The 11,829-nt window shown below is 39.3% G+C and overlaps 1 protein-coding gene across 1 annotated transcript; it reads left to right on the plus strand.

The window, feature by feature from the left end:
* The first annotated feature begins 1,716 nt into the window (after window positions 1-1,716).
* On the plus strand, window positions 1,717-5,917 carry LOC135517661 (procathepsin L-like). Its single transcript, XM_064942166.1, has 8 exons — window positions 1,717-1,770; window positions 2,533-2,671; window positions 3,041-3,163; window positions 3,787-3,939; window positions 4,204-4,428; window positions 4,696-4,864; window positions 5,140-5,257; window positions 5,458-5,917. Exons 2-8 carry the CDS (start codon window positions 2,543-2,545, stop codon window positions 5,555-5,557), a joined length of 1,017 nt encoding a protein of 338 aa, XP_064798238.1. The 5' UTR covers window positions 1,717-1,770; window positions 2,533-2,542; the 3' UTR covers window positions 5,558-5,917.
* Window positions 5,918-11,829: the final 5,912 nt, after the last annotated feature.

Here is an 11,829-nt window from a genome sequence, read left to right on the forward strand (position 1 = left end):
TCACTTGAGAAGCATTGGTTAATAAGAATTTAGAATTTAGATATCTGAGAGCCATGTGAGTGAGAGGTGCTATGGAACAAGCAACTGGGAGAAGGGAATTACACATGATCATGACTGTCACATTACCTGCAGTACACTTCATGTCTGACACGGGGAGTAAGTGCATCTGTTTCTGTTCGATTGTAAATCAGTGTCAGCAAAAGTTTGAAGTTACACAGATACATTACTGCATTGTTATCAAAACATACTTCTTTGTATGATCGATCAATACTAGGAAATCTTAAACAAACCAAATGAACTATTCAATACCCATCCATTCATTGATTTCCCTGTAGTGTTTTTGTAGACACACCAAATTTTTTTTATTTTATTTTACTAGGCAAGAACAAATTCTTATTTTCAATGAAGGCTGAGGAACAGTGGTTTAACTGCCTGTTCAGGGTCAGACCGACAGTTTTTGTACCTTGTCAGCTCGGGGATTTGAACTTGCAACCTTTCGGTTACGAGTCCAATGCTCTAACCACTAGGCTACCCTGCCACCCCAAAACCAATCATTTTACGAACCACACATCTATCGTGTGTGTGTGTGTGTGTGTGTGTGTGTGTGTGTGTGTGTGTGTGTGTGTGTGTGTGTGTGTGTGTGTGTGTGTGTGTGTGTGTGTGTGTGTGTGTGTGTGTGTGTGTGTGTGTGTGTGTGTGTGTGTGTGTGTGTGTGTGTCCTATCAGTAACAACAGATTCAGCAGCAGCCCAAGAAGAGAATCCCTCCCCTTCTTCCTGTGTGAATGTTTGGTTGACAGGCAGAAATTCCTAAAGCTGACAAGGCAAAAGTGACGTTACACAATTGTTTAGAAACAATGTATTGATTTAGTGTGTTTTCTGTGTGTTTTGATTTAGTGGGTTTAAAATGCATTATCAATGTTTAAAAAGAAAACAAAAGGAGAATGTGCAGAAGAGGTAGGAAAACACTGAAAGGCTTGTAAGAAACCTTTCAAATTAAATTGGAATGATTATTGACACAAACAAGTGATTTACAAGCCCATCAGAACTTTCTTGACACAGCAGAGTATCACACAATAACTCATCAGTATCTAAAGAATGCAGGTAATCTAAATATTTCAGCTAGATAAATGTAGGTTAATTTGTTCATTCTCTCAACTTCAGGCTATTATTTGAATCTATCATATTAGGACATGAACAAACACTGAAGCTGTTGTATGCTTCACAGAGCAGGAACATATGTGGCGTTTGTTGTTGGCCACTCAGTTTCAGGTACTAGACTACATGTAACATTTCTTCCCATATTCATGTCATTACTGTTCAATGAACATCAGCGTGCCATGCTCTCATCTCCTCCGCGCGCGCACATGATGAGAGAACTGTTACAAAGTAACCGAAGATGAAAAAATGGTAAGGGAAACTGACTCGATGTTATAATGTGTCTTTCTACCCTTTTGCTTCCCAGTAATCTAATCCACCCACTAAAGATGTTTAATCAAATTTGATGTTTTATCTTTACGGAGTCGATGAAAATGGTCAAGTGCTCAGGAATCACATGCTGGGCTATTTACACCGGGCGGGACCTGAGATCTTTAAATTATCTTTCAGCGGGCGGGCGGTGTGATATACGGTCCCCTTTCAGCCAATCACAAGCCAGCCCCCACCACTATATGACATATAGCTGGCTGTATAAAGTGTCGTGTCTTGTTCACTGACTACACAACAACAGCAGCAAATATCATCACCCTGCTACTGCAAATTGACGGGGAAAAGTAAGTACAGCTTTCCATTCTGTTCTTTGTACAGTGTTAGGATCTTGGGTTATGGACATTTACATTTACCAGGGGCATTTGCTCCTTGATTTGATTGATACAGAAAGACAATATTAGTCTACCGTTTCTGATGTTGCTTTTTCTGCCGGCTGTTACCGAACTTTTCCTCGAATATTTCTGGATATCACAAAGTAATTGATATCAATGTATTTAATTTGGAATACCGGTAGTGTAGTATCCTAGTTCCTTATGTTTAATATTTTTTCTTGAGTCGAGCAGAAGGAAGTTTGGAGGTTTTTTGTTTTGTTCTCACAAACCACATTTCCATCCAACGGTTGTATAGCAAGTAAAGAACATGTCGGAGAAAAGTAATGACACACCTGATGGAAACAATTTTTCAGTTAACTTTCTAAACACAAAATAGTCTAGACTAGGTGGAGTCTTTTTGTGTCAGTAAAATTAATGATGTGATTGTTGGTGGATATAATGTTGTTTCAATCATTCACAAGATACCACATTGGTAGTAGTCAGTGACATGTCAAAGCTAAACTGGCCTTGGTTAAAACACTGGATGGGAGACCAAATGGATAGTTGTTGATCAACTCTCCAGTAGGAGGTGCTGCCCAGACTTTTTGTTGTTGTATATAACGTTGAAGATATGCCGTTGTTTCAAAGGTACAAATTCAACATTTTATGCTATATAGCTTCTTTACACTGAAAATACAAGGCTGACTCAGCTCTGCTCTCTCTCTCTCTCCACAGTTGTTTGACCATGATGTCCCTGTACTTGGCAGTGTTGGTGCTCTGTATGAGCGCTGTGTATGCGACCCCTATGTTTGACTCTCAGTTGGAGGGCCACTGGCACTTGTGGAAGAACTGGCACAGCAAGAACTACCATGAGGTGGGTGTTTAAGCACAAGTAGAGGAGCACATCCACATAGGAACCCCTTGGTAGCTCCCAACGAGTGGATGCTGGTGGGATGAGCTATAGGAGGATGGGCTTATTGTAAAGGCTGGAATGGAATTATTGGAATGGTATCAAACATTTAGAAACCACGTTTGACTCAGTTCCATTACAGCCAGAACAATGAGCCTGTCCTCCTTTGTCTCCTCCCACCATCCTCCACTGCTCTCAACAAGGGGCTCAAATTGATCAATTGATGCATACATGAAGCTGTAAATTACACCTATGTATCATTAATTGCATGGATTGTGCACATAGTTCTGGGACAGTATATGATTGTGTATATTTTCTCACTCATTGTTACAGAGCGAGGAGGGCTGGAGGAGGATGGTTTGGGAAAAGAACCTGAAAAAGATTGAGATGCACAACCTGGACCATTCTATGGGAAAACACTCCTACCGTCTGGGCATGAACCACTTTGGTGACATGGTAAGAAGAATCACCTTGCTGAGCAGTGCTTGACATGGAGGAAATGGGTGCCGGTACTCATTCTGGATAACTGTACTGTATATATTTATATCCGGGAACACTGCAGGACTTTTGAGCTAATATTCTATGAGGTGCAGGAACTAAAGCAGTAGAAAGTTTCAGGTGATGATATCAGTTCCACTGAGCTTCTGTCCAAGTCTGTTGCTGGGACATTTTACTGTGGAGCAGGAGCTACTTTTCAGCAGCTCTTTCCCATACTGTGTGTGTGCTACAGCTGGATCTTTTTGTTGCCATGCCATATATTTGCTGAAGCACATACAGTATGAAATATTTCACAGGCACAGGTGTCAGCGTCGACAATGAAAGCAGGAATGTATTCAGACTCGCAGGTTAGGTTTCTTCAACTATCAAGCAGGAATGGAATAATTATCCCGAGAAGAGAATTGAAACTTACTCGTAGTCTTTTAAAGATGCACACAGGATTTATGGCTAAGTGCACAACTTTTAAAACAGTCCTAAGACGGAAAAACATGTACATTTCCCATTCAGATGGTAAATTACAAACCACATCTTGCCAGGGAAGACATTACGTTTCAACCTGTTCTGATTCTTTCCTCCCCTAGACCAACGAAGAGTTCAGGCAGCTCATGAACGGCTACAAGCAGACGACTGAGAGGAAGTACAAGGGCTCTCTGTTCATGGAACCCAATTACCTGCAGGTCCCTGAAGCTGTGGACTGGAGAGAGAAGGGCTATGTCACTCCCATCAAGAACCAGGTGAGACCTGAATCACTCATGAGTCATGACTCATCCACACACTGCTGTGTCACTAAATAAGGTTTTACCTCCAGAGAATTATCTGGCTTGTTTGCGTGCTGTTTACCATGATTGTAATTTACAGTATCCAGAAGGTAAGGCGGCAAATTGCGCATACATATTGTTATATATATTTGAAATGTATTTATTACTGGCGTAATATGCACGTCAGTGTTTTCTGGCATGAAAAAGTAACAAGATGTTTAACAATCTTTACCCCCTCAGTGCTCATGTGGGTCTTGCTGGGCGTTCAGTTCCACCGGAGCCATAGAGGGCCAGCAATTCAGGAAGACTGGCAATCTGGTGTCTCTGAGTGAACAGAACCTGATGGACTGCTCCAGACCCCAGGGCAACGAGGGCTGTAATGGAGGTCTCATGGACTTGGCGTTCCAGTATGTAAAGGACAACGGCGGCCTGGACACAGAGGCGTCCTACCCCTATGTGGGCAAGGTAAGGCCCTGTGTTCTATTAGTCTGAATTCAAATATAATAGGGTATGAAGATGCATTTATTAAAAGTAAGGCCCTGTTCTTTTAGCCTGGTCCCAGATCATGCAGTTTTTGCTGTCGATCTGGAATGACTTACAACTTCAACTTTGAAAATTTTAGTTTCCACTTCATTACAGTGGGATTTGTCTCCAAGAATGACCGACTTGTTTGAATATTTGGAATATGTTGTTTTTTACTAATCATGGCCATTGTTCTTCTCTTTAACTCAGGATGATGATCTTTGCCACTACCGACCAGAGTTCAGTGCTGTCAATGAAACTGGCTTTGTGGACATCCCCAGTGGCAAAGAACACGCTCTGATGATGGCTGTGGCGTCTGTCGGCCCCATCTCTGTCGCCATCGATGCCAGCCACGAGTCCTTCCAGTTCTACCAGTCTGGTGAGTAGCAGTTAGCGGTGCAACTTAAATTATGTGTAACATTATTTGCAAGGCTTGGATTCCCTACCTACTATTTTTTGAGGTAGCAGTGATCTGTACTGGTCTATTGTCCTGTTCACCGTGTACAAATGGTGTTGTCTTTGAAGTAAATTGTGACCAATATTTCTAACTAGTTACTAGCTAAGTAACCAACTATTAGGTTTGAGATCAGGTGGTTTTACATACTGAGGTAAACTCTGTATCTTAGCCCACTAATTTAACTGTCCTCCCTGTAGGGATCTATTATGAGGAGAAGTGCAGCAGTGAGGCGCTTGACCATGGAGTTCTGGTGGTGGGATACGGTTTTGAAGGAGAGGATGTAGATGGCAAGAAATTCTGGATTGTCAAGAACAGGTACAGTACATAGTATCTTCCTAGGATGTTTTTTGTTTGTTACGTCACCACTACGGGATTGGTTGATTTCCTCATCGGGGAATATGCCTCTCTTGTCCTGATACTATGGTCTAAGTCATACATTTCTCTAAAGCAGCAGTGAATCTATAATTTCCTACTAACTAGAACTGTTGGACTAACATGTTTTGTCTCTTCCTCAGCTGGAGCGAGAAATGGGGAGACAAAGGCTACATCTACATGGCCAAAGACAGGAAGAACCACTGTGGCATCGCCACGGCAGCCAGCTACCCACTGGTCTAGTGTTCTGTAAGTTCTCGAACACTAGACCCAGAGTTTTAGTTTTAGAGATGTTTGATGAACGTTCTGAAAAAAAGGGCAATGACGACTGCAGTGCTGCCGTAACTAAGTCTGTGAAATGCGCAAGAGAAACCTGCTGCATGGGTTTTAAAGAAACACTGTTTTAGGGAAATTATGAAAATTCTACCTATTTTGTTTTATACTTGATTTTATGTGTGTGTATAGTTCTATTTGAGTTAAGCATTCCGTTTATTTGTAACTTTACTTGACGAGACCAGCTAGACTACATTCTCTAGCACATGTCAGTTTGTGCTTACTGTTTGTGTTTACAACATTGTTGTAGACACAAGATATATATATATATTCCTGAGGTACAGTTGATATGACGTCTAATTTTAACTGGCGCGTTCTCTGTGGAGCTGAGAGCAACAACCACTGAATGATAAGACATTGAGGAAGACTCGAGCTCTGAAATGACTGAGTTTGTTTCTGAAAGTGAGGGACAAAAAGAGAACAGTACACCTGGGTTTGTTTCCTCCACTGCCTTTTATCTGCAGCTTGTGTTTGAGTAAAGGTGTTGAATGGTAATGCCTAGACAAGAGCCTGGTGATGCAGAGACTGATATGCCTCCGGGTGGTGAGAGGAGATGTATAACATTCCAACACACACATGTAGATGAGTTCAAATTGTGTTTAATAATAATAAACTACATTCATCAATCTGACTCCATTATCATGTGACTAACGGCTATAGATCATAAATGTATACTGGTGAATCTAGCCCGCTTGTGAGTCTACACATTATCACTCAGATGCTATAATTCCATTTGTTCTAAGATAACTGATTATTAAGAAGCTTATGCGCTGTCTATAGCACCCATCGTCCAAGCTTTAAATTATCTAGTTGATCTTAGACCAAGATGTAAAGTACCAATGTGTAATCTAATGTGTATAGTGTACATAACATTTACCATTAGACTTCATTAAATATGAGCACAACTGCAGTCTCAAATTTAAAGTAAGCTGACGTGTTACAGTTTAAACAGTAAGCATACTATTATCAAATGGTACGTCCCAGTGGTCATAACAGCTTAGAAAATACACCCCTATGACATAAAATGTACATCAAAAGATCGGTTTACCAATGACTCCACTAATTTATGAGCTTATATTCAATCAAAGAATGGCTCTGTAAAACGAGGACTGCATTTACTCAATTCAACAGGATGTATTACTCACAAAACAATTGACACAAACGATTACAGTGTAGACAACATACAGCACATGATACTTTTACGGAATAATTCAGAGTAAATGACTACATCCAATAGGCAAAGACTTACAATGCCTTCAGAAGGTATTCACACCCTTGGTTTTTAAAACATTTTGTGTTACAGCCTGAATTTAAAATTAATTAAATTAAGATATCTTGAGTCAATAAGTATTCAACCTCTTATGGCAAGCTTAAATACGTTTAGGAGTCACAAGTTGCATGGACTCATTATGTGTGCAATAATAGTGTTTAACATGATTTTTGAATGACCACCTCATCTCTGTACCACACACATACAACTATTTACTAGTTCCCTCATTCGAGCAGTGAATTTCAAACACAGATTCACCACAAGGCCAGGGAGGTTTTCAGATGCCTCGCAAAGAAGGGCACCTACTGGTGTATGGGTAGAAAGGGAAAAAAAGGCAGACGTTGAATATCCCTTTGAGCATGGTAAAGTTATTAATTACACTTTGGATGGTGTATCAATAAACCCAGTAACTAGAAAGACACAGTCCATCCTAACTCAGTTGCCATAGAGGAAGGAAACTGTTCAGGGATTTCACCATGAGGCCAACGGTGTTACAGCTCTTTTGTGGTAGGAAGAGTGGACAAAGACGCAGCTTGGAAAGTATTCATGATTTTAATATTCAAAAAGCACTCAAACAAAATAACAAACGTGAAAACGAAAGCGAACAGTTCTGTCAGGCAAAAAACACAAATCAGAAAACAAGATCCCACAAAACCTAAAAGGAAAATGACAACTTAGATATGATCCCCAATCAGAGACAACAATAGACAACTGCCTCTGATTGGGAAACACACACAGCCAAAACCAAAGAAATAGAAAATATAGACTTTCCCATCCGAGTCACACCCTGACCTAACCAAACATAGAAAATAATAAGAAACTCTAAGGTCGGGGCGTGATAAATGGTGACTTTAAAACAGTTACAGAGTTTAATGGCTGTGATGGGAGAAAACTGAGGATGGATCAACAACATTGTAGTTACTCCACAATACTAATCTAATTGACAGAGTGAAAAGAAGGAAGCATGCACAGAATACAAATATTGCAAAACATGCATCCTGTTTACAATAATGCACTTAAGTAAAACTGAGAAAAAAAAAAAAAAAAAAATGATGTCCTGAATACAAAGCATTATTTTTGGGGCAAATCCAACACAACACATCACTGAGTACCACTCTTCATATTTTCAAACATGGTGGTGGCTGCATCATGTTATGGGTATGCTTGTCATCGGCAAGGACTAGGGAGTTTTTATTTTTATTTAAAAAACAAAATAAGGCTAAGCACAGACACAATCTTTGAGGAAAAGACTGGGAGACAAATTTACCTTTCAGTAGGACAATAATTTATAACACAAGGCCAAATATACACTGGAGTTGCTTACCAACACGACATTGAATGTTCCTGACAGTGCTGGAAATTGTACTAATTTGTCATACTTGAGTAAAAGTAAAAATGCCTTAATAAATAATGACTCAAGTAAAAGTGAAAGTCACCAAGTAAAATATTATGAGTAACAGTTTAAAAGTATGGTTTTAAATATACTTAAGTATCAAAAGTAAAAGTGTAAAAATGTCAAATTCCTTATATTAAGCAAACCAGATGGATAGCCAGGGGCACACTCCAACACCCCGACAAATTAAGCATGTGTGTTTAGTGAGTCCGCCAGATCAAAGGCAGTAGGAATGACCAGGGATGTTCTCTTGATAATTGAGTTATTTGACCATTTTCCTGTCCTGCTAAGCATTCCAAATGTAATGAGAACTTATTGGGTGTCAGGGTATTTTTATGGAGTAAAAAGTATGTTGTCAAATATATAAATAGTAAAGTACAGATACCCCCCAAAACACTACTTAAGTAGGACTTTAAAGAAGTTTTACTTTAATATTACACCACTGGTTCCCCAGTAGCCTATTTACAGTTTTGACCTAAATTGGCTTAAAAATCTATAGCAAGACTTGAAATTGGCTGTCTAGACAATGATCAACAACCAACTTGACAGAGCTTGAAGAATTTAAAAAATAATAATGTGCAATATTGTAAAATCTAGGTGTGCAAAGCTCTTAGAAACTTACCCAGAAATACTCACAGCTGTAATCTTTGCCAAAGGTGATTCTAATATGTACTGTATTGACTCAGGGGTGTGAATACTTATGTAGGCTAAATTAGATGTTTCTTTATTTAATTTTCAACATGTTTTCATTTTGTCATTATGGGGTATTGTGTGTAGATGGGTGAGAAATATAATCTCTAAGAGAAAACTGTGTGTCTGATACACACAAGAGGGTTGCTAACAAGCAGATGAGCGAATTCACTTCCCTTTTTACCAAATTCAAGAGGAAACACCCATAACCTGAATGAACAATTGCTTGCACTTTGCTAGTGAAAACAAAATGTAGGAACAGCACACCCAGAATCTAATATAATCATCTCAACCTTTTTAATTTCCACACGTAGTAAGCTTTTGTGTTTTGTGTTTTACAATAATCTACATTGGTAGAAGGTGAGTCAGAGACAATAGGCCTATCATTGTCATGCATCTAATTGGCCTATTGTCAACGGCAGGAGACAGCCTGCCCAAGCCTACTTACTTAATTGGCAATCAAGTTCAAAAAAGTAAGTTGAATCAGCAGGTCGAACTCGGATACGGAGAGTGGGATGGATAAACAAAAGGCAGGACCAAGTGATGCACAAAAACAGGCTTCAGAACGCAGAGGAACATTTTACAGTGTCTGTGTTCAATGCTACATTGATATTGTAACCACACAACTCAAACGCCGGTTCACCAGTCTGAATGAAATCACAACCCTCTTTCTTTTATTGAGCCGTCAAGAACTGTTGTCCGCTAAAGATTATAATCTGTTTGCATCTGCCAGTTTATTGGCTGCCCAATATCCAGACGACTTGTACCCAGAGCTTCCTATACAGTTAATATCTTTCCGTAACATGTTGAGGCTGGAAATTAAGGAGAATATGAGATGAAGCACCAATCCCTTCTGCCCAGTTTCCCTGACGTTGCTACTGCAATCCAACTATTTTTAACCATCCCTGCAACTGTCACTTCTGCAGAGAGATCGTTCTCTAAACTAAAACTCATAATGAACAACCTCAGAAGCACAACGTCTCAGGAAAGACTGTCTGGGTTGTCAATACTCAGTACAGAAAACCATTGGGCACTCAACCTGGACCTACAAGCTGTAGTGAAAAAATTTGCACACAAAACTGCAAGGTGATGCATTCTGATACTGTAGCAATAGGCCTCTAAATTGAAAAAAAAAGAGAATCACAGACCCAAAGAGATACCTTTTTCTAAAATAAGGAAATGGTGAAATAAAAAAAAAACGTATAAATACTCTTAAGGATCCGCCACCATTTTTCAATTTTCACCTAAAATGACATACACAAATCAAACTGCCTGTATTTTTTTGTACCATCATCTTTGAAATGCAAGAGAAAATCCATAATGTATTATTCCAGCCCATGTGAAATTTAGATTTTGGCCCCTAGATGGCAGCAGTGTGTGTACAAAATGTTAGACTGATCCAATGAACCATTGCATTTCTGTTCAACATTTTGTATCAAGACTGCCCAAATGTGCCTAATTTGGTTATTAATATCTGTCATGTTCAAAAATCTGCAATCTCCTCAAACAATTGCATGGAATTATTTCACTGTAATAAATAGCTACTGTAAATTTGTAAGTCGCTCTGGATAAGAGCGTCTGCTAAATGACTTAAATGTAAATGTAAATGTAAATTGGACAGTGCAGTTAGATTAACAAGACTTTAAGCTTTCTGCCAATATCAGATATGTCTACGTCCTGGGAATTGTTTTTGTTACTTACAACCTCATGCTAATCACATTTGCCTACGTTAGCTTAACAGTCCCGTGGATGGGACACCGATCCCCCAAAAATAAATAATAATAATAAAAAACTGGATTGAATTATACTGAACAAAAATATAAATGGTATAAAATGGTATAAAAATATAAAATATAAACATAAATCCAACAATTTCATTGATTTTACTGAATAACAGTTCATGTGAGGAAATCAGTCAATTGAAATAAATTAATTAGGCCCTAATCTATGGATTTCACATGACTGGGAATACAGATATGCATCTGTTGGTCACAGATACCTTAAAAAAATGTGCCTCAGAATCTCATCACAGTGTTTTTGTGCATTCAAATTGCCATGGATAAAATGCAATTGTGTTCGTTGTCCGTAGCTTATGTCTGCCCATAACATGAGAGTAAATACAGACTGATGTATTGATAAAAGTCCTCTTATCCGAAAGAGATTATCAAAACGTCACTCTCGGGTAAGCCTCCACGAAAAACAGGCCTTATTTGAGCTGTTTCTAAAATCCCATATGGGAAAATGAATGGTGGAAAAACGATTGGAACCATTTCCCTGTTTGACCGCTAGTTTTTATGGGTATTATGACTCATACTGTGGTGCTCTGTTTGTGTAGGCTATTAGCCAGATAAAACCATCTGAGTGCCTTTGTCATTTCTAGGTTAGACTACTGCAATGCTCTACTTTCCGGCTACCCAGATAAAGCACTAAATAAACTTCAGTTAGTGCTAAATACGGCTGCTAGAATCCTGACTAGAACCAAAAAATTTGATCATATTACTCCAGTGCTAGCCTCCCTACACTGGCTTCCTGTCAAGGCAAGGGCTGATTTCAAGGTTTTACTGCTAACCTACAAAGCATTACATGGGCTTGCTCCTACCTATCTCTCTGATTTGGTCCTGCCGTACATATCTACATGTACGCTACGGTCACAAGATGCAGGCCCCAAAATTGTCCCTAGAATTTCTAAGCAAACAGCTGGAGGCAGGGCTTTCTCCTATAGAGCTCCATTTTTATGGAATGGTCTGCCTACCCATGTGAGAGACGCAAACTCGGTCTCAACCTTTAAGTCTTTACTGAAGACTCATCTCTTCAGTGGGACATATGATT

This window comes from Oncorhynchus masou, chromosome 28 (genome assembly GCF_036934945.1).
Source record: "Oncorhynchus masou masou isolate Uvic2021 chromosome 28, UVic_Omas_1.1, whole genome shotgun sequence".
Classification (NCBI taxonomy): domain Eukaryota; kingdom Metazoa; phylum Chordata; class Actinopteri; order Salmoniformes; family Salmonidae; genus Oncorhynchus; species Oncorhynchus masou.

What these genes read in the sequence shown, in the direction of transcription:
- LOC135517661 (XM_064942166.1), top strand. Translation starts at nt 2,543, where the DNA reads ATGATGTCCCTGTACTTGGCAGTGTTGGTGCTCTGTATGAGCGCTGTG. An exon ending in CCTACCCCTATGTGGGCAAG is followed by an intron (nt 4,429 to 4,695) that starts GTAAGGCCCTGT and finishes TCTTTAACTCAG; the next exon opens with GATGATGATCTTTGCCACTA. An exon ending in TTCTGGATTGTCAAGAACAG is followed by an intron (nt 5,258 to 5,457) that starts GTACAGTACATA and finishes TCTCTTCCTCAG; the next exon opens with CTGGAGCGAGAAATGGGGAG.